The sequence below is a fragment of the Pholcus phalangioides genome, unplaced genomic scaffold (assembly GCF_987345545.1).
Source record: "Pholcus phalangioides strain wild (caught in Gottingen) unplaced genomic scaffold, Ppha-v1.0 ptg000013l_1, whole genome shotgun sequence".
Lineage (NCBI taxonomy): Eukaryota > Metazoa > Arthropoda > Arachnida > Araneae > Pholcidae > Pholcus > Pholcus phalangioides.
In genome coordinates, this window is record NW_028301606.1 from 11,178,415 (window position 1) to 11,202,130 (window position 23,716).

The 23,716-nt window shown below is 38.4% G+C and overlaps 2 protein-coding genes across 4 annotated transcripts in view; both read left to right on the forward strand.

The window, feature by feature from the left end:
* LOC149078595 (integrin beta-PS-like) overlaps positions 1 to 9,551 on the forward strand; it is a 72,375-nt gene extending 62,824 nt beyond the window's left edge. For both annotated transcript variants that reach the window (XM_089240712.1, XM_089240713.1), the window contains exons 16-21: positions 1,271 to 1,380; positions 1,551 to 1,646; positions 2,976 to 3,114; positions 4,562 to 4,675; positions 6,444 to 6,610; positions 9,314 to 9,551. In XM_089240712.1, coding sequence (XP_089096838.1) covers positions 1,271 to 1,380; positions 1,551 to 1,646; positions 2,976 to 3,114; positions 4,562 to 4,675; positions 6,444 to 6,610; positions 9,314 to 9,382 — 695 coding nt within the window. In that variant the 3' untranslated portion in view covers positions 9,383 to 9,551. The remainder of the gene's footprint in view (positions 1 to 1,270; positions 1,381 to 1,550; positions 1,647 to 2,975; positions 3,115 to 4,561; positions 4,676 to 6,443; positions 6,611 to 9,313) is intronic.
* A 4,066-nt stretch (positions 9,552 to 13,617) lies between these two features.
* The window catches only part of LOC149078596 (plexin domain-containing protein 2-like), a 42,971-nt gene continuing 32,872 nt past the window's right edge, over positions 13,618 to 23,716 (forward strand). For both annotated transcript variants that reach the window (XM_089240714.1, XM_089240715.1), the window contains exon 1: positions 13,618 to 13,775. In XM_089240714.1, coding sequence (XP_089096840.1) covers positions 13,673 to 13,775 — 103 coding nt within the window. In that variant the 5' untranslated portion in view covers positions 13,618 to 13,672. The remainder of the gene's footprint in view (positions 13,776 to 23,716) is intronic.

Here is a 23,716-nt window from a genome sequence, read left to right on the forward strand (position 1 = left end):
TAAATGATTAAAATTAAATTCAATTGAGGTGAATCTAGTCATGTGTCAAACCTAGAAGTTTCAATTCTATCGCGTGAGATTACTCTCACACAGATTTTTTTCCCTCCTACAGCTCTTTCTTCTAGCGTTTGCGATATGCAAATCGTTCTTCTGAAGTGTATGTAGACCATGGGAGAATGCAGTTTTGTAAGCATTTACGTCATTCGAATGGTTTTTGATGTGTTTGGTAACAATCGAACCCCCCCCCCCCCGAATACATTTCTTAAAGACAGAGACAACATTCAAGGATATTGGTACTTGTACGAGCGGCTGTTGGCCACGCGACAACGCTCTAGGAGAGGCAAAAAATCCGTGTTGAAAAGAAAAAAAAAGCTTTGTCAACCCAATAAACGGGATCAGGGGTTGCCAAAAATAGGTTCTGCGCGGGTAGAGATTTTTTTCTCGAGCCGACCCCGGGTACTTCATCATCAAAAATCATAGCTAAGAACCTATGAGTAATGAGGTTAAATAAAATGATTTACGGTTGTGTGGGTGTCGTGATGGCTTTTGCATGCTGCTGGTTCTAGTGTTCAATTTCAGAGAAGGCATGGTGCTGGTCATTTGAAATTAAATCGATAAAGTACAAGAGTACAAGTTAGATAAACTCCTTCGCGTACAAGCTTTTGGCAACAAATTTGAATGATCTCTATTTGACAAATCGGCAGTAAATCTGGTAACCTTCTCCTAGCCTAACCGCACGTTACAAAAAGGAAGAAGAAAGGAAAAGAAAAAAATAGAAGAGAAAATGAAGACGAAAATATATAGGAAAAGGGAAACTATAATAGATAAATAGAGATAGAAGTATATATACAGTAGATTTTTTTCTTTCACCCCCTCACCTTGCATGTTATCTTTCGCCCTTACATGTTTATAGTAGAAAGATACATTATATGTGTGGAGAAAAAAATCATTAACAGAATTATAGAAAGAATAATAATAACCCCTTCCGTTCACCGGGTTAGCTTCACGACGATGAGGGGAGAGAGAAAAGAAAACACACAGAGAACTGTTTATTGAATTTATTCCACTGGGATTGGACGAGATATCTCGTCCGTGATCGTAAAGGGATCAACTGCAAATCTGGAAGATAAAAAAAAAAAAAATGGAGTGTTAAGCTGAGATATTGAATGTAACTACATCATGTAAAATCAATGTATTGAAATGTTGCGACTAATTTTACACTTCATGAATGACCAATGACACAACAAATTTTTAATTGTTCGTTGAGCAGGTCCAGATCATGGAATTTGCGATTGCGGCAAATGTAAATGCCTGAAGGGCTGGTCTGGTAAAGACTGCGGTTGTAGCAATTCAATTGACAGCTGCCTAGCCTATAATGGGGTAAGATTAATTACTTTTTTTTTGCACTGAAATTTTTGAATAGAATTTTCTTTTCAATGATGAACATGGTTTCTCAATGAAGAAAATCACTTTTCTTCATTGTGCTACTGATTCTTAAAAATATAAAACAAATACATAAAGTGAAATAAAATCCATCGACCCTCTTTCAGAAAATCTGCGGTGGAAATGGACGTTGTGATTGTGGAATGTGCGTTTGTGACAAGTCGGAACAGGAATATTTTGGGAAATTCTGTGATGACTGTTTGGTAATTATATAACAAACATCTATATTTTATTATTTTTCTTCGTGTCAATCATGAATCGTGATAATATCTTGCTCTAAAAATCTATCACGTGACATTATCACTTGAATAAAGCAGTTAATTTTTTTTTTCATGGTGCCCATCGAAATTTCATTGCTAATAAGGTAATATGTACAGGGTGTCCCTTAAATGCATGATTAGTTTAGAAATTCATTAAAATTGGAGGAATTGGTATACAGTTAAGTCTCGATAAATCGGATGTGCAGCGGCCCGACAAAAAACTTAAACGAGTTATCATTAGTTCGCCTAATCGAAAATTTCGATTTCAGAGTGGAGAAAAACGATTTATCAAAATAACAGCGCTATATACGAATATCGTTGTAGTAAAACATGTTAAACTACTGGAGATGAAGAAATTTAATTATTTTTAATTTAATCATATTTAATTATTGAATGATAATGTTTAGAAATAAACTAGACGCGTGCAAACTGTATTATGGAAACAGACGCATGCACATACATATACGCGTATAAATGAAACGAATTATAAGTAAAATGTATCCACAATTATTTTCTGTAAAAAAATGCATCTATTTTTGAACATCTCTCTTTTTTTGTCCTTCTTTCGTGAGAAAGTCATTCACTTTTTTTGCAAGCAGATTAAAGAATTTGCTAAATGCTGAATTCTTTTGTTAATGTTTTTGCTAAATGCTGAATTCTTTTGTTAATGTTTTTGCTAAATGCTGAATTCTTTTGTTAATGTTTTTGCTAAATGCTGAATTCTTTTGTTAATGTTTTTGCTAAATGCTGAATTATGTTGCTAAACACTGAATTATGTTGCTAAATGCTGAATTATGTTGCTAAATGCTGAATTCTGTTTTGCTACATGCTGAATTCTGTTTTGCTACATGCTGAATTCTGTTTTGCTACATGCTGAATTTTCTTGCTAAATGCTGAATTCTATTGCTGAATGTTATTGTTAATAAAAATAAAGTCACGCTTCCGGCTAATCACGGGTCACAACGGGAAAGTGTGAAATAAAAAAAGTAATCATATCGTACCAACTTTCAAAGCAACTGTCACGTGTAAAATATTAGTTTAAGATAAAACACGATTTTAGTTAGCGAGACCTATTTACCTAAAAAATAGACATTCATCTTAGTAAGTCGTTTATTAGTTAGAGAAGCAAAGAATATCTTCAATCTCTCGAATTTTATTTTTTTTTCACATAAATATTATGTGTTGTTTGTCTTTCTCATTCACAATTTCATCAGTCGTTGATAATTTCCCGATAATGATTATTGCTCCGGTGTGTTTTTTAACTATTTTCAGACATGTCCTGGTAAATGCGAAGAGCTCAAGACATGCGCCGAATGTTTCATCAACAGTTTAAAAAAATTCCAGCCAAAAGAAAATTCGGCGAATTGCTCTCTATGCGATTTCGTGGTGTTTCCCGTTGAGACTATCGAAAGTACTAGAATAATCAATTTGATATTAATGACAGAGAAAAACCATTCTGAATCAGCGCATATCATTATGAAATTAACTTACATGTTATACATTCAGTTTTATGTGCTTGTGAGAGATAAATAAGTATTATTATAGTAAATTTTTTTATCATGCATTATATCTTTTGTGTGCAAAGATTGTTTTACGCTATCAATAATATAAATAACATCAGGCGATTCTTTTTAGGACGAGGTCATATTCCTTTTTCGAGATATTTTTCCTTCTTTTTCCAATGTTGCACATAATGCTGTCCTAGACAGTATTGACATCAGCCTCATTGACAAATGAATCCATTTGGTCATAACATGAAATCCTTCCCCGCATCCTCTTTGTTCCGAGTTCTTTCATTCAATGTGATGGTAAACTATACCGTAGACATATTGACGGAAGTGTTCTGAGTATCAAGAATACCATCGCCCTTGTACTGGATTAGCAGATTTGCAGCCCATTACAGACTTCAGATATCAATAAAGCGTCTTCTCTCGTTACACCAAAATGGTCATTTCTTGTTGTATTTTAAGTATGTACATAGTCGAACAGAAACATTGAAGCCCACCTATGCGGTATTTCAGGGGCGTAGCCAGAAATTTCGTTCGAGGGGGGGCCACTTTCATTTTGGGGGGGGGGACGAAAGTGACAGAACAATGGATTTGGCCATCTTTTTCCCTTTTTTCGGTCATTTTCTCACATCTCGGGGGGGGGGGAGGTACCAGACCCCCAAGTCCCCCCTCCCCCTCGCTACGCCCTTGCGGTATTTGCAGAAGCGTGCTTCTCCACAATATAAGCACGTAACAAATGCCAATATCAATTAGGTGAGCTAAAATAAAACCTGGGCTGATATGCTCAGTTTTTTTTTTCCTTTCGCAGTAAAATCAGGTAAAGTTGAGACACTAGTTCAGTGATTCTCAAAACTATCATCACGCGTTGCTTCCTTGCTTTAGTCAACATTCATTTGCGGTTTCCCAGAATAGCCTAACAAAGAACCCTGCAAAGAACCCAACTAGCACACTTCAATAGCGCCAGCTCAGCGCGACAACGCGGGAAACAGTTGGCGACGCCCCCCTTTATCGTCAGAAATTTTCATTGATTCCCTGAATTCAAATCACGGGATCAACCAGGCCCCCAAGTCAAGTCCCTCCTCCCTTGCTTCGGCCTTGGCAACGCCCAAATATACTGAAACACCCAGGAGTGACCAGACACCAACTCTCAAAGTATTTGTTAGACTGACCGCCACCTTAGATTACGAAAATAATCGTGAATATTTGGATGTTTAAGGTTTTTAAAGCCTTGGACTTCCTTTCACACAATTCATTATTCTCTGTCATAACTTGTTCACCTTGGTAAAAAAGTGTAAATTTTAATTGTGTGTATTTTCACTAATTTTTTTTCATTTTCCTTGTAAATGACAGTTCAGGAAAAAGAGAAGCAGTGCACATTTGAAGACAAAGACAATTGCCAGTTCACCTTCAAATACAAAATGGACGATTCTAACCAACCAATAGTTTACGTCAAAAAGGAAAAAGGTGAGAATTTTAGAGAAAAAAAAAAAGTACCAAAATAGTTCCTTATTTTCCATGTTTTTTTTCTTCGAGAAACACTGATTTTCCTCAAAAACCACTTTTAACATTCATGATAAGATTTGAATGATATTTTGAATAATACGCTGGATCCAATCCTTGATTTTGAATAAAATATTAAAGTATTCACTACAGTTTCTATTTATAGTTCTGTTTTTATTGATTTTGTACGTTTTGTCACGGGTTTCTTTCTTAATCAGGAAGATTAATACGTATGTTGCGAAGATTTTTCTGATCATACGGGGTAGGCGCCATTTAGGGCCGCCACTATAGCGTCATCTTGTTGGGCAGAAAAAAAATGAAGGACTGTTTTTGATATAATAACATTCTCAGCAAATTGCGCAATTTGTTATTTTTCTACGAGAATTCTTTTTTTTTTTTGCTTCCTCATTTACGTAATTTTTCCATTACTTATGAAACTTGGATGACTTTTAGGAACTGAAATGTGTCATGAAATGCTGCAGAATCATCAATTTTGATTTTACATTTTTTTTTATTGTAATCCAAAGTATACATGAAAAGATATTATACAGGATGATTACTCAATTCCCCATTGCCGCATTTACTACCGAGCAATGTGGGCTGTAACTGGGAGCACAGGGCCCAAAGACCCATTGGCTGGCCTCAATGCCGGCTGGGTACAATAATAAGACAGCAAGGGCTCAACCGAGCACTTTGGCTCACTTGGGAGCCCACCACTCAACTGCCCACATGATCTGTGAACGTTACTCGAAGGAGGGTAAAGGCTGCGCCGTATGGGCAACTGTCGCGAGGCAGCGCAATGGAAACGGCGCCAATTAGACAACTGCCCGCAAAGAGGCTGAACTTTGAAGCTGGGTCACGACTGGCCAAATGTCGCGAGGCAGCTTTGCATATTCTGTGTGATGTATATATTGTGCATAATCGTATTGTATGTGTATTTTGTGTGATATATAAAGTATATTGTATACAATCGTTTTCCTGGCCTGGGGGGACCAGGAGATTTGGAGGGGGGACACTCATACTTCCGGCGCAACTCAATCGATAGTAAATTGCCTAGGACGATAGACCGGAGTTGTGGTCGGTTTGAATGAATGAATGAATGCCGCAATTTCCTGGCGAACCGTGGATCCTAGAGAGTCATACTTCCAATTAGAAAAATTATCCAAATTAAGTGTAGAATTCAGACACGTCATTCATGTTGCAATGGGGTTTTGTACAGTTATTAAAATAAAAGAATTAGCTTTTTATACGAACACTCTGTTCTCAAAAACCCAATTGTTGCTCTGTCTCTCCGGGGGCCCACAAAGAAAATTCCACGTTTCTAAGTGCAGTATTTCCAAGGAAAGAAGCGTTGTCTGTTGGGTTTTGCTGTTTTTTTCCCAACTTTCCTCAGATTTTTGAAATCAAATATCCCAGTGAATACTGCCCTTAGAAACGTAGAAATTTTTTTTGTTGTTGTTGGCCTCACGGAAGACAGGGAAACAACTGTCTAATTGGGTTTGGAAGTCCGTATATAAAAAGTTAATTTTTTTATTTTAATAACTATACAACCCCTTGCAACATGAATGACGTATCCGAGTTCTACACGTAATTTGGATAATTTTTCTAACTGGAAGTATGCCACTAGGACCAACGGTTCTCCAGTAAAATGCGGCGAAAGGAACTAAGTAATCATCCCATACTGTATAATCGTGCTTGTTATAGTGATTAGTATGATTTTTTTTATGTATAGATTGTTCTCCACCCGTAAACGCCCTGGCTATAGTCTCTGGCGTGACTGGGACTGTAGTTGGCGCTGGACTTTTGCTTTTACTCATGTGGAAACTTCTGACGACGATACACGACAGGCGGGAACTGGCAAAGTTCGAGAAGGAACGACTCAGGACGAAATGGGATGCTGTAAGTATCAGGAATCGCGGACACACGCGCACGCACGTACGTACGTCCGTCAGTAGTGCTCCGCAAATTAACAATCTGGGAAACTTCTAACTGTACATTGACAGAGCAGGGTTACAAAGCAGTTTTGGCAATAAAACAATTTTTAACACATTACGAGTTGAATGGAAGTACTATCCCGGATGCAACAAGGGTCACCGATTTGGGAATTCCATTGAAGAGAGCGGCTTAGGTTTTCTGAACATTGTTCAGCGTTGGTTAAAAAATCGAATAGAACGCTCGGTTTTAATTTGAAAAAGGTCTCTTTGCGTTCTCCTGAAGTCATTTTTCCGCATTTCTGAGGCTTAGTTTGTCCTGTACTGGAGTACCCCGTAGTTTTGGAGACCACATCTACAGAGGGACATAGACTTGATTGAGGGGTTGCAGAGAAGAGCTACGCGTGCTCTTGTTGGCACACAAGGCCTGAGCTATGAAGAAAGACTTGATTCCTTGAGTATGTTTACATTGTAAGAACGCAGGTATCGGGGGGGGATATGATCGAAGTGTTTTAAAATTTTCAACGGGATGGATAGGAGGATGGACCATGAGTTCATAGGATATGAATACTTGATGGATAGGATGGACCAATACACCGTCAATCAACTGCTTCAACAAGGAGACACCAGTATTTATTTAAAAGGGACAATTCTAGGTCGTGGTGTCGCAGCGAGTTTTTCTCTAATAGAGTTGTCAATAAGTGGAATAGCTTACCTTCGGGGGGTCATGAATTCTAACGCAGAATTTCGTTTATGAAACTTGAAAAACGTAACCAGTTGGATTACTGGTTGTTTTTTTTTTCAAGTTTTGTAAAAGATCTTTTAACTAACTTTTATACTGTAATCCCGGCATGAGGGTAATCAAGGAGAAAAACGCAGGAAATTGCGATCCTTAATAAGGGATATCGTTAAAAATACGGGACGTTCCTGTGTAATGTGGTGACATTTTCATCCGATCTCTTTCCCCCCCCCCTCCCCTTATCTGGATCAAGGGGATCAAGATAAAACACCACGTGGTTTCACACTGAAAACAAAGACGAGAGATTGACGTACCAGCAAAATGTCTGAAACGATTCCACGGAATAACAAACCTACCGCATGAGGGGGCGTGAAGAGATCGAATGAAGCTGGACTGGTGTGATCTAAGGAAGCTGGACTGGTGTGATCTAAGGAAGCTGGACTGGTGTGATCTAAGGATGAAACGGGGCCATATCTCGATTTGGAAACTTGTATGTGTCAAACATTACGAAAACAATCAGGCATTATTATTTTATTATTTTTAATTATTATTTTATTATTTTTAATTATTATTTTATTATTTTTAATTATTATTTTTTGCACCTATTTTTTTACATAAGTCTCCTCAGAACCTGCCTTACCAAGCAGACCCCACATTACCAATGCCTTGCATGCTGCAGTGAAGGTCCGTTTACACGAGAGGTTAAGTGATTTAATAGTTAACTAAATTTTGAGTAGTAGAGTATAAAATCCGTATACACGAGTTAAGTTGGTAAGTGATCAAGTGATTTTGTGGACAAGTAGAAAAGCAGATTAGAGGGTTCAGTCTATTTTTTCGATTACGTAGGCACTGTGCGCATGCAACAGTGGGCGCGGCCTCGCATTATCCAAGATCATTCATTTCTCGATTACGAACGTTGGGAAAGATTCTAGAGTACTTGACACGACTCTTAAAATTTAATTAATTACTAAATCACTTGACCCGTGTAAGCGGGCCTTAACTCAACTCCTCTGGGATAGAGCTATTGATGCATCCAAAAGCCATGAAATTAATTTCGATGGATGTATAGAGCACAAATTAATACGGTTTCTAGACTATAACCGTGTCGCATCCCTTGCCGAGGGTATGTATGCAAATATTGTGAATGGCCGCAAGATTACTAGTTACGGTCATGTGGCCGTTGTGCGTTCCTGTGGTCATATGTGATGGACTCGCGTACGTGAGTCCGGGTTCGCACCCCACCAGCGGCACAGTTTTGTGGTTGGCTCCCAACTTCGAGTCGTGAATGCGAACCGATCTCCCCATTAGAAAGTCTCGCCACAGTCCTACAATAGCACAATAATTCAATCATTACATTTCGCTCACAGTTTGAAAAATAGATGGCAGCAGGGAAAATTCCCGCGTAACACTCGATACGCACTTAAACTATCAGGTACACGTGTTCGCTTCTGGCACAACTCATTCGGTAGTAAATTTCGCATGGCGATAGCTGTGACGGAGTTATACTCAGTTTGAAAGAAAGAAAATAATGGTCCCTCCCCCCCGACCATGTACACTGCTCATCCTGGAATTTTCCCACTCGAAAACTTTTCGAAAAATTTCAAACACAATCCCCCTCCCGCCCAAATATTACATAAAAAGATATCTAATTGAAAGAAGGCAATGTTTGATGGGCAGGGCCGCAACTAGATGCTTGGTCATCCGGGGCAAGCACGCATTTTGGCGCCCCCTCATAATGTTGAAGGAGAGGTTAAAGAGCGAAATTTGCGCTCCCTCTAGTCCGGCGCCCGGGGCACCAGATCCGCCTGCACCTCCCTAGTTGCGGCTCTGTTGATGGGTGTATAATATTCCTTTAAGGTGCATGTAACATCCATGTAACATCAATGATGTATTTCTTCATTTCCCCCCGTTGTGTTGTTTTGCGTCTTGCAGGGAGAGAATCCAATTTACAAGCAAGCCACGTCAACTTTTCACAATCCTGTATATGGCGGCTGTGATTGATGCGTCTTTTACGGTGGAACCGACCGAACAATAGAAAACGAAACATTTTTTTTTTTTGTGCAGGAAAATTTATTATTTATTACTTATTGTATGTACTACAGGTCTTTCATTCAGTGAAATAAAATAAAGAAAACTATGTAACATGTTAATAAATTTTTTTCTGTGTAAATATTATTTTTCCTCCTTGGAGTTCAGTGTATCTTTTTTTTTTCTTTGCAATATTCAAAATGGTTTTTTTTTTCTTTCGTTCATATTTTCATGCTGAATTATATTCATTGAGATGGTCCATTATGTTCCTGAAAATTGAAAGATATTGAACTTTTCATTTCAAAAATACGAATCATGCCTATTATTTTGACACCTCTTTTCTTTGTCTTTCACTCTCAGAAATGTGTTGTGTGAAATCTGAATGTCCCCAATTTGAAAGGATTTTAGAAAACGCACACTTAGGCCGCGTTCACACTATAAGAGTTTGGTAAAAGATCTTTTACAAAATTTGAAAGAAAACAACCAATAAGCTTATTGATTACAATCGCTCGAATGTAACCGATACACTTATCGGCTGCATTTTTCAAATTTTATTTAACAGCTTTTACACAACTTTTATGATGTGCCGGCCTAATATGCAGTTTTAAGAGGATTTTTCAACGTTTCTTTTTCTCTTAGCGATTCCAGATCCATTTCTCTCCGAAATTGATGAATGATGGTAATTTATTTTAAAAAAATTGTTTATTGAAATGTGATCCGGCGCAGATATTAAAATGACATTTCAAAACTCTTACTTAATCCGATTGCACTGTAAAAGTTTGATAAAAGTTCTATAAAACTTAAAAATGCTACCAATAAAATCATCGGTTGCATTTTCTAGAAAGTAACCAATAATCTTATTAGTGGCATTTTTGAAGTTTTATTAAAGGACTTCTATCAAACTTTTATAGTATAATTCCGGCCTGAACAATTTCTAAAGCTAGGGAAAACAGCTTTGCAAACACTGCTAACCGGTCGTTACTCCTTTGCGAAATGGGGTCCACTCCTTTGCGAAATGGGGTTTTCATCACTTAATAAAAACCGTTGCCACCCTTGCCAGACGTGGGGCTCTTTGCGAAAACAATAACACGACCAGAGGTGTCGTAACAATTTACGGCACACACATGAAAAAAAATCATACATTATTACAAAACATACAGGAATGCTGAAATATATCCCACAAAAAAAAAAAAATCACAATCGTGAATGATCGACAGAACTCTGACCGCCACACAGACTTATCCGTTGCTGAGGTTTCTTCTAACCCAGCTTCGTCGCAGGAACGCCCTGCGATGCAAAACGTAGGAGGTGCATCAAAAGCACCCACAGCAACCTCGGCTCCGACATCACTAATTTTTGGATTGTGTTTCATTCCCCCCCCCCCTCCTGATACAATCATGAATGCGCTACAATCTTGTGCTGGCCTGCATAACAATGCAAAAACGTAAGAACTAAATAAGTAAATAAGAAAATAAGATATGCAGTCGACACTCGTAACAACCCCCTCCCCACCCTGTTCCATCAGAAACGGACCTCATAACGATCGGGAAGGGTAACGATCGAAACATTTTCGTGTGTGTGTGTGTGGGGGGGGGGAAGGAGCATGAGCCCCCTATGCCCCCCTCCCGCGTACGTTTCTGATCCCACCAATATGCGTTAGGAGGTAGGGGGCAGTGCTGACGAAATTTTTCTGACAATTGTGGAGAGGAGGTCAGAGTTTTGCTGACGGGTGGGCAAAAATGGCAAAAAATTTGCTGACATAATACTTGAACGGCCCCTGATGGGGGCATATTGTCTTTTATTTCACCTGCACTAACCTGTTTCTTTGCGAACAGATTTTCAAAATATAACATGCGTTTACCTTATACAATATAGGGCATTTCTTTCCGCATAGCAAAAAATCGCTGCGTATGTACTTGGAAGTATTCACATTCAGTCATTCCCATTCGATTATGCAAATATTTCAATATTAAACGGAGTAGAGGCAGACATCTTCAGCCACTGAGGGGTGAAGTCGGTGCAGGGCCTGTACTACATGCTTGGTCGCCCTGGGTCACCCCCCCCCCCCTTGTAATGTTGGAGGAGAGGTTTCAAAATGAAATTTGGCCCCCTCGGGTCTGGGCTGCTCCCCCTTTTGTGGCCCTGATTCATCTGTGCAACCCCCCCCCCCCCCGAGAGCAAAAAAAAAATTATCTGGGATATCCCATGATGCCCCCACGTTCCCTCTTTCGGTTTATTGCATACCAACCACCCCTTCCCAAGCATTAATCCAGGGATTCTCAGACTGTGTGCCTTGGTGAGCTACCAACGTTTGTATGAAGCGCCATAGAGCGTCGGCCTGGACACAGGTTTTTCGAAGAAATTCTTTGTTAGACTACTCTGGGGAGCCGCAGATAAGCGTTGATTAGGGAAAGGGGGCGCCGCGGTTGAAAAAAGTATTTAATTCGTCATGAACTGTCTTCAGCTGCGAATGCTGCCGAGGCAGACATCTCCGGTTGCCAATGGAGCGGAGGCATATTTCTTCAGCTGCAAATAAATCGAGCAGACATTATCAGCTGCGAATGAGTGAAGTAAAGACAGAAATCTCACAGATTGGCCCATCGCCCCCACCTTCTGGAAACGCGCATAAGCCAAGGCAGACATCTTCAGCTGCGAATAAAGCCTAGACACACACCATCAGCTGCGAATAAAGCCTGGACAGACACCATCAGCTGCGAATGTAGTGGAGGAAGACACAGGGCCGCAAATGGGGGGGGGGGTGAATCTGGTGCCCGGGCGTAGGACAAATGAAGCAAATTTAACCTTTTAGCGCTTCGAGGGGCGCATAAATACGCACTTGCACGGCTGACCAAGTATATATAGTTGCGGCACTGGAAAGACACCATCAGCTGCGAATGCAGGGAAGAAGACACCATAATAAGACACCATATTATTATGGTGTCTTTCCATGGGCGGAGATACGGGGGGGGGGGCGTGGATGGATCTCAGCGTCAAAGGTGGAGTCGACAGATCTAATGCATATGCGTATATATGAATTAACATCATCATCATCGTGCTCCCCAGTAATAATGACTAATAATGACCTGCCCCCACATCCTGAAGCAGGGCCCCTATGCTGGGATCTTTTACGGGGTCCCCCGACCAGACTTTCACGGGGCCCCCTTTATGATGAATTTATAGCGTAAAAAAACAAAGAAATTATTAAAATCCTCCCGGGCCCCAGGGCTGGAGCCTTGTCAGCCCGCCCCCCCCCCCCACCGACTATATCTATCTTCGCCCATGTCTTCTTCCCTGCACTGAAAGATTTAACGAAGGATTTAGGTTCGTTAAATCGTCCCTTTTATTTTACAGGACAAACATTCTTTCCGCTCATTTTTTGGCTCTTGGGAGAGATTGCCCACCCTCCTCCCAGGGCCGTCTTAAGAGCATCATGGGCCCTACCGGGCAAATTCTCGAAAATTTCAACCAGAACCCCTTTTTATGAGGCCCCCGGGCCGTGCCAGGGTGGGCCCCGCCTTTAAGACAGCTCTTACACCTCCTCTTCTGGATCCGCGCATCAGTGAGACGTCTTGGCATGGGCCCGGGGGCCTCACAAAAATGGGATCTGGTTGAGATTTTCGAAAATTTGCCTGGTAGGGCTTCAGAAAAATCATTTGACCCGGGGGCCCATGATGCTCTTAAGATGGCCCTGCCGTGCATTCTAACTCCTAGACTGAATAATAATTAATTTCGAATTACAAAATCCGTATATGTTCAAATAAATATGGGGGAAGAGATGGTTTATTATTTATATTTTTTATTAGAGAGCACGTGTTTGCCGTGCCGTCTTAAGGCATGGGTCCACCCGGGGGCCTCAAGAGAAAAGGGGGCCCCACAAAAATAGGATCTGGTTGAGATTTTCGAAAATTTGCCTGGTAGGGGCCCCAAAAAAATCATTTGACCCGGGGGCCCATGATGCTCTTAAGACGGCCCTGCGCGTTTGCAAATATCATTAATTTAACAAAAACAAAAAAAAATCCCGCGTCTCCATCCAATTTTTTCTATATTTCATAACACACAAAACTTTTGCATCACTTTGTACATAAATTAAACGCGGTTCAGGCTTCTACTTAGCTTTTGATTTACCAGATGGCAGCACAAGATCGACGCAGACGAGAGAGAAAGAAAAAAAAAATATCCATTATAAACAGTTCCTTTTCTTTATTGCCTGATGGGACTTTGAGCAAATGGCAACAAAAAGTGCGATTGGGTAGTTGGAAAAAAATGGCTGCCAGGCTGGGTTTTGTTGTGTGGTTGATCTGCATCTACGCGACTTGTTTCGTCCTGTCCTTTCAAGAATCAGCAATCATTAGCGCTTTAGAATGGGGTGAGTACACACGTCCGAATAAAAATATTAGCCGCTAATTAGTGTCTCAGCCATTAGCGCCAGTATTTAAAAAAAAAAAACCGACAAAACATTGTACTGATCGTTTTTGTTTATGAAAAAACAACGATCTCGATCAAAGTACATGAACGATCAATTCGTGATTGTTTTCGTTACTCTACCACCGTAAATAATGCATCACGTTAATGTACCGAGTGTTTCAATGTATTAAACTTTTCGCGGTACTTACGTAATTAATAATTAATGAAACATTGCGTAATGTTTATGATTAATGTCTTGAAAATTTAACTGTCATAATTTCTCTATAAACTTTATTTTGAAGAGATAAATTCATGGCAATTTTCAAATTATGTTGTTATGGTGCATTTATGATCTATGCTAAAGATAATTATGTAGCTTGGCAATTAATTGATGATTTTCCTCTAGAGCGCAGTTTCCCAAACTTTTTGTTTTGCCCCCAACTCAAATGAACCCATAGGATCCTATGATGGTCCATTCCATCGCCCACTTTGGGAAACACTGCTCTAGAGAGTTATAATTCATTTCACCCCCCAAAAAATCACTTACACGAAATATATTTTCTTAAATTTCAATAGATTTTAAAGTACGCTCTAAAATTTTATAAATCCTTAAAAAAGCACTGGAGAGCGCTCTCTCTGACATAGGAGCCAAATCTATTACCATATTTTTTTTAATGTGTTTTAGGAACCCCTTTTTTTGTAGGAGGGGGGTTTCTTATACATGGATAGTGTTTTGTAGATTTATTTATTAAGTTTAAAAAATCAGAAGGTCCCCTTATAAGCGTCGAAATAAGGTAGTTCTGTTTTCCTGGTTGTTGCATCTATATGCAGTCGAATCCCAGTTTATCGAATACTGTTGTGTAGCAAAAATCTCGCTTTAACGAACACTTTTGTAATCCCCAGATGAGTTTACATAGAAACAATGCTTTGATTAGAATTCATTTTTAACGAAATTTTGTTATAACGAAGTGATTTCTCCGGTCTCTTGGAGTTCGTTATAATGTGATTCAACTGTATTATAGATCAGTGATTCTCAACCAGTCGCTTGTGGTCCTGGGCATAGGTTCTGGAACCTAGAGACTGAGGCGCTCTAAGCCCTCCCTCAATAAATTTTGTAAGGGTGCTAAGCCCTGGCAATAATTTCTCAAAAAAAAAAAAAGCAGTGCACCTTCCCTCTCCTGCATACATGAGTCCTGTATGTACGGAATGATCAGGAACTTTCAGCACCCCTGGGACCTGGGATATTCTCTGGGGCCACAGGTAAATATGGAAAAAAAGTTATCCATAGCAGATGAGTTAGAGGGCGAAAGAAACGATTTCGATCAAAGTACACGAGAGTAGGTGCTATTGCTCTAAAATTTTCTAAATCTCTCAAAAAATGATTGTTGGAAGTTACGGGAAGGGAAAACGTAGAAGCCAAATCTATGTTAGGTCTATTTTCCTTGTTGTTGCATGTGTACTATGGATCGGATATTCTGAGATAAATATAAAAAAAGGAAGATCCATGGAGCAGATGACTTTGAGGGGCTACAGAAATTATTTCAAACACATGATAGACCTATCCTCCACAGTCACTATCAGTATTTCCATTACTCTACCACAGCGGTTCTCAACCTTTTTTGACCCGCGCAGCCTTTTTTTTTACATAATTTTTATGGTAGAACCTTGTAGTCCTCTCTTATTTACTTATCTATCAAATCTACTGATTCATTTTATTTTCCTCGAGTCACCGCGCAGCCCCTGGGAGGTGCACACGGAGTCATTGTGGAACCACTGCTCTACCATATCATAAATAATGCATCAAGTTAATGTGCCGAGTGTTTCAATGGATACAACTTTTCATGATACATAAATAATTAATGAAACATTGCATAATGTTTGGGATCGATTTCTTGAAAATTTAACTCATAATTCCGCCTATAAACTTTGTTTCGAAGAAATAAATTCACGACAATTTCAAGTTACATTGTTATAGTGCGATTGATTCATTATCTATGCTTCAAAGTGAAGGTGATTATATAGCTTGACAATTAATTATTTTCCTGTAAGTGAGATAATTTTCTTCTACCCTGAAAAAAATTGCTTGCATGAAATATATTTTCTGAAATTTTGATATACAGTAAATCCCCCCCCCCCCCCCAATGGACATGTCGTTGGGGTTCTGAACATGAACGAGTGCTGCATCTATATTATAGATCAGTGATTCTCAACCATTCCTGGCTCCTGGCAGGCACGAGTAATATTCTCAGGGGTCACAGGCAAATTTAGAGATGTGAGGTGAGAATATATTCACCTGGATATAAAAATTGGAGAATATTAATTTTTCTTGTAAATAATTTTAATTTTTTTTTTCATTTTGGCCGAAACATTTACAACAAAACAATTTTTGGTATATTCAACCCCCAATGACAACTTTTAGTTCAAAAATATTCTCAGAATATTCTGGTCATGATGAGAGGTTTTAAAAGTTTTGCTATGAAGATTTTAGAAACCTTAAGATTAAAACCTTAAAAAATTATTTTAAAATTAGATAATTTTTCAGAAATGAGTTCAAAACAAAAAATTAAACCAAAGTTGATTGATAAAAGAGAAGCTGTCCTTATATAATCACCTTCATTCTAAGAAGACAGCCTACAGAAGTGTTGTTTTCTTGAATGTACATACACTTAAATTCTGTATCATTCATATTTCTTTTGAAAAATGTGCAATTCAGTGTTGGTTTAATTTTCTTGCTTTTAAACAATATTCCCTGTCATCTTGACAGGAAGAGAGACGGACAGAGAATATTCTTGGGGAATATTATAAATTACCAGACAATATTCTTATCGAAAATAATTATTCTCAAGTTAATTATAGAGATTATTTATCATACATGTTATTACAAATATTCTTGAGAATAGTCTGGGGAAGGACTACTATTATGAATAATTGAAGAATATTCTCTGAAAGGACTTTATTAAATAACTTGAGGATAATTCTTATTATTTTTGATAAGAATATTTCCCAGTAATTTATGAAAGTAGTCCTTCCAGAGAATATTCTCGAATGTTCTCCTGAAGATTATTCCCTAGAATTTTAAATACTATTACTCTAGGCAAATATAAAGAAAGGGATCCATATCAGATGATGATATACATAGAGAGAGGGCTACAGAAAAGATCTCGATCAAAGTATATGAACCTCCCAGTCACTATCTTATATTTTACCATCGTAAATAATGAATCAAGTTGATGTATCAAGTGTTAACTTTCGTGATATTTGGATAATGAATGAAGTTTGCATTGTGTAATGTTTATGATCATTATCTTGAAGATTCAACTGTCACAATCTGAATAGATTTTATTTTGAAGAGATGAATATTCCAGTTACACTGTTATTGCATATTCATTATCTATGTTTTATCTTGAAGGTACCCTATTATAGCTTAACAATTAATTGATTGTTTTTCTTTAGAGTTATGATATAATTTCATTTAAACATCTAAAAAAATTGTGAAATATATTTACTAACATTTCAATATGTTTTGGGTACAAGCACCCTAGGATTTTCCAAGTTATCTCTATGAATTCATTGAAAAAATTTTAATACACCTATGCTGTAGGGTGGAGAAGTGGAAATGACGAGCCAAATGCATAAGTTCTGTTGTTCCTCATTGCATCCTATATTATATATAGATCAGCTATTCTCAACGGTCTCCTCGTGGTCCTGGGATAGTCTTGTTTCTACTTACAGTTGAAACAGAAGAGCAGTAGTGGATGATTGACGTGGCTGCAGAGACTTGTGAGAAAGATACCCCTGTGAAGCATTTATTAAAGTACCCCCTCTCCCAAAGCAATGTGTTGGAGGCTTTCTTAATATCCCCTCACCCCCCCCCCCCATTACCAGAAAAGTATGGGATAGTAAATCTTAAAAGGGTCATTAACAGTCTGGACGAAGTGATTTTTTTAGAACACCCCCTTCCCCCACTACCGAGAAATTCATTCTTACAGGAGTTAGGGGCCGTTCAAGTATTACGTAAGCAAATTTTTAGCCATTTTTGACCCCCCCCCCCCCCCCCGTCTGCAAAATTTCATCATCAGCTCTGCCCCTCTGAATCCTAACGCATATTGGTGTGATCAGAGACGTACACTGGGGGAGGGGCATAGGGGGCCCCTGCCACGATCAAAAATTTATTTTTTTAATGCAAAAAATAATGTTTTAAATTAAAATTTCGGAAGAAAATACCTTTGTTATTATAATCAATTTCTGTTAATTTTAATGTCATTTTGAAGGCTATGAATTCAAAATTTATCTTTAATAAATTCGTTGCGACCCATGCTCTAAGCCATATAATGATAAATCGCATAAAAGCCCTTGCCCCGCGGACCAAATATGTCCCTGGGGATTATCTGACGGCCTGCCCTCTTCAAACCTAATTTTGTAAAAATGAACTAAGCGGCACATTTACAGATCGCTTAAGTGTCCCGGGACACAGTTCCAGAACACTTAAGCGATTCGTGACACATTTAGAGATCCCTTGAGTTACATGTGACGTAGTTTTAGAGCACTTAAATGGCCCCCAGTGCGGTTCTACATCACTAAAGTTACCCGCGGCACATTCTCAGATTATTTACGTGATGTGTGGCACAGTTCCAGAGCACTTAAGCGGCCCGGACAAATTTCCAGATCACTTGGATCCGCGAAATATATAGAGATCACTAAAGTGGCTCTGTAGAGCACTTATCAATAGGGGGATGTTACTTCAAGTGTCCACAAACTATCGAAAGGTTTTTCCCGTTTTTGGCGCATCGAGTACGATGGCATTGAGAATATTTCATATTTTCATAAAGAGTGGTTGATGTGGTAAACATTATCCAAACCCCCCCCCCCCCCCACTTGTCATCACAAGTCAGCAAATCGGAACACCCCAATCGATGATGACGTAATACTTGAACGGCCCCTGATATACTTTTGAAAATCTTGATCAGATCTCATTATCATGAATAGGGCTCAAATAAAATGAAAAATCGATATTGGCGACTAAAATTTTCGATATGTAATTGCTGAATGTTGGAGAAATATAGAATGATACAAAATTTTCTGATTTCATTACAGTGTGTCTTCCAACATATGAAGAAGTCGTTAAGTCCAGGAAAGGTCGAAGAAGCATCACTTAGGACCGTTCTCCTGGGCACGACCTATAGGCCACTGATCACCTTGCAAAGCAATTATCAATTTCACATTTGTTGTGGTTCTCAAAGAATTGCTCTTCCTGTGGGGCGTGGGAATCGGAAGAAATAGGGGGCGGGGGGGGGACCATAAAAAAAGACATTGCAAAACGTTCTTTCTTTCATGAAAAATTTGTGATCAGGTGAAGTGTTTGAATCGTGATTTTGTGACTGGATGGATAAAATATAGTCTGAGGTCAATATAGATTTTTTCAAAATTAATGTCAGCTGTCTACTGACATGCAAAGAAGTTGCCAAGTCCTAGATCAGCTGGAAAAAAAAATTCTCTCTTGAAAAAATTTGCTCCTAAGAAGTTTGGCAGTCAGTTATTTGATAAAAGTTATTTCTTGATTTTATCAGGCTCTGGGCTAAATGAAACAAATGGAGTTCAAAATGGTGAAATCACAAAATAGATGTTTGCCCTTGGTTAAATAAATGTATTTTTGCTTTTAGCTGTCGGCCAAAGGGTGCCATAGCCCGAATCACAAGCAGGGACCCCCCCCCCCCCCCCAATTATTGAAGGCTTTCATCAATTCTGGAATTATTTCCATCAATAAATTTGAATTTTCATAGATGCTGGAATTATTTCTTTCATCTATTCTGGAATTACTTTCATAAGGCTAATTTTCATCAGTTCTGGGATTAATTCCTTCATTGATTTGAAAAACGTTCTTCAGGTTTGAATTTTCATCAATGTTTATGTTAATTTAAATTTTATTGGGTGTTTTTGTATGAATATTTTTTAGCATTCCTGTGTGTAGTATTCTGTAATGATGCATAGGTTTTTGGAAGCTCCCCCCCCCCCCACAAAATGTGTAATATCAAGGCTGGGGGGGGGAGCATTTTTAGGACTCTGAAATCGTTGTCCCTGGCTCTTCTATTACTTTCGCACCGAGTGGCTTGTCTTTTTAGGGCGGCTCTGCATGGAATCAAATGGTTTCTCACTAGGTCAGTCGTAACAGTTCCGAATTTATTATTATGGAAATGTGTGTTAATCGATGGAAATATGTGAATATCCAATTCCTAATTTCAATCTCGGGACACAGCCGGCAGGAAATTATCACCACCAGTCACTTTTAGTCACCATAATTTGTGTGATGTCTCATCGTCAGACTAATAATGGCACGAGAGGAAAAGTCTGTAATGATTTGAGCTTTTAATGTAAACGTGATATACAGCTAATTTGGTATCTTTCTCCCCCCCCCCCCCCATAAAACTTGTGTCCATAGTGTCCTGCTGAAATTTGTCTATTTATCCCCGTAGTGTTCGTTGATTAGAATTTATTAACCTCGGCTAATTGCGATCGCCCCGAACACTGCGTAACGTAAATCTTTTTTTATTTTTTTTTTTCTGGTCAAGTAAACTCTGTGTATCGAACAGATTGGTTGTGGCCAAGGCCGACTTTTACGATCTTCTAGAATCTAGGATATTTTTTCTCTCTTTCAAGCAGGGTGGGGGCTAAAACTGTTCGACGTCTTTCATTGGGTTTTGAACTTGCGCTGAAAGGGGGGGAAAAACCAACTCTAATTAGTTGATAGGTTTTTTTTTATATTGATAACGCTGACATTCATCGGCATGCGCAGTGTCCATTTTCTTAATTTTTTTTATTTTTGTTTCTGATTTGTGCGTCGTGTCTGACATCAGACACTGACTCATGCGCATTCATTTAGTAATTAGAATGCCATCGTAGAAAATAGGATTTTTCGTCGTTGAGTTTACAAGTTTTCTTCTCCGTGGATAGAATTAACCCATTCGTGACTAGGACTATGGCGTAGTTGTTCGCGAGTGAAATTCGCTGCGCCAAGACAAGACGTAATTTGATTTTTTTTTTTTTCCCCCTTCAGTTCAGGGTTCAGTTAATTATTCTGGGTTGCGTTCAGCATTTGCGTATTTTTATGCAGGAAAGGAGAAAAGGAATTAAAGTTTCGTAGGGAAAATTGCAACAGGGGAAAGGAAGAGATTGGTGACCTTGATTCCTGTTCCTTATCCCCACTCAAATAGAGAAAAAAAGGGACTATGGATGTAGCCTAACATTGAATGCAATGCACTCGTTGGAACTGCGAGCTCTTTTGCCAGCTTTTGTTGAAATTTTCTTTTTTTTACTTTTTAGAAGTTGGTCCTTCTCTTCGCAACACGGAACAACTGTAGGCGGCAGAGAAGGCGTTTGCGTGTTTTAAGAGGTTTTATCAGCGTGAACAATAACCGGCTCTTTTTTTTTTTGCAAATTGCAGGCTTCAATTGATGACGAAAAAAATGTAAAAATGCTGATGTTCATTGGATTAAGGATTTTTTTTTTTTGTCGTCGAATCATGCTTGATTAGTGGAGTAAAACGTCGTCACTGTTGCTAGTACTTGCATATGTAGAGTTTTTTCTCTTTTTTTTTTTTTTTTTTTTTTGGTTGGAGGTGTCGGAATTCCGTCTGCCGGATATTTCTGGCTCATTATCTGCATACAGTGGAGTTCCAGACTTTTTTTTGATTCGATATGCTCAGCAGATATTGTGATTGAGATTTTAGGCCATGACTCATTAGGTTTTCGTTTCGTTGTACGTGACTTGTGCAACTTTTTTTTCCCGGTACAATATGGTTTCGTGTGTATTTGTTCCCTGATAAATGGGGCATTCATTCTGTACTGCGCATAGGCCTAGTATTTCTTCGCAATTTTTTTTTTCTCCCTGTATTTTGTATGAATCGTTAACAACAAGAGAGTTTCTCGGGGGAAAAAAAATGAAGTTTGATTTATATGTTACTCTAGGTATGTGTATATCCGGGTAACTTCGTCTTATCGTGAGATTACGATTTCACCGCAAGCTCCAGTTCTGCGAGAAATAGTATCAATTTTTCTTTCGAGTTAGAAGTTATTTTCAATATCGAACTAGGTAAAAAAAAATGAAATTGATTAAATATATATAAACCATGCTGGGATGTGCAACAACTATAATGAAGAAGCCTGGCTTCTCGTTCTTACCTTTGCGGAGGTTATGTTTTTCAATTTAAAATTTTCCTTGAAGAAAAATCATTCAAGGAGTGTTAATTTTTTCTTTTCTCCATTCAACCCTGAAAGCTTCATTTTCCGCTAGTAGTAGCACCCGTCACGTTTTTCAAAATGTATTAATCAACGGATCTGTCCAGTCGATATTCTCGGGCACGTTTTCCGAACCTTTCACAAAATACAAATTAATGAAACCATAAACTTTGAATTTCATTTAAGTTGTACAAAATTAACCAGATTGTTCCGCTTCCCACAACATAACATAACAACCTTTTCACAAAAAACAGGATCCCGTAAAGTCTGGACAGACCCTCTGTTAATGTTAAGGCTAGTACTCTGCATTATAGCTAAGATACTTGCTTAGAGCTCATGAGCACGAGATGTTCTACAATTTATAATGCAGTAAAAGTCCGTTATAATGACAGTTCACAATCGCGAGGAAAATTTTCGTGATAACGGACTTCTCATTATGGGTGAATTTCCATATTTTGCTCTGTCAGGTTATGAAATCGTAGAAAATTTCTGCTTTATCTGCATTAAAACATCTTTTAGATCTTTTCATTCAAATACGTTCGGCCCCGCTTAATCGGATATCAAATATTTCAGCATACAATATCTAATTACATGGGGAACAATTCGATTGCAATTTTACAACATTTGTATAATTTCTATATTGAAAACTGACGAAGGCTTAATATTAATAAAGCTTCTCGAATGAATCAGGCATCAGAAATAAAATGAAAATTATATGTAATTACAATTATCACAGTACCCAATATTTTTACTTTTCGCAGTAAAGTTAACGCCATGTATTGGCCCTACAGACAACAAATATAAAATAACTAAATGTACCATATTGAAGACAATTTTAATACTAAGTCCAGTAATCTACTCTGAAATTTACAAAAAACAATCTTAGTAACGCATTTTCCATCAATTCCAAATGTTTCATTCAACAAAAACATGTATATTATATTATTAGTATAGATGTGCATTAACAGTTGGAGTGTGTGAAGCATAATATTCGATTGAGCTGGAAACTTTCTTACCCGACTGATCTAATGTATATGCGTATATAAATGAGCTGACATCATGTTCCCCCCAGCAATCTTCATCATGTCTCCCCCCCCCCCTCCTCCATAGACAAATCTATCTCAGCCTATGATCCTAGGGTGCGACACACACCTCGTAGTTTTGATGTCTCTCTCTGCTGATCCTCTTTCTCATATCTTGTATATAAAAAAACCAGGTGGATCTCTCGACGGTTTGACGTCATAATCTTTGCAGATGCTACCGTCCTATTTTCTGTCTACCGTTCATTATTTGCTCATGAGATTATGCAATCGCTTACGTTACGCTACGTTTTGAAGGTTGGCACTTTTCCCCCCGCTTAGGATTAAGTTACGCTTAAGCTATTGAAACTCTCTTTGGCTATGACAGTTTATCTGTTCAAAACCGTGAAAGGAAGAATGGGTTCTGCGATATTCATTATTCTCATTTCCACATCCACCCTGCCTTTTGTTAATATTATTTTGAATCATACATAGGTTATCCTAAGAACTTGGTCGTTATTTTTTAAATAGTCACTATATCTTTTCTGTTTTGCAGGATGTTGTGGTTTTTCTAACTATGTTATCTTATCTGCAGGGTTATTGCTTTTTTTAAATATCTGCTGGGGATTGAACTTCCTTTTCAAACCTCTGTC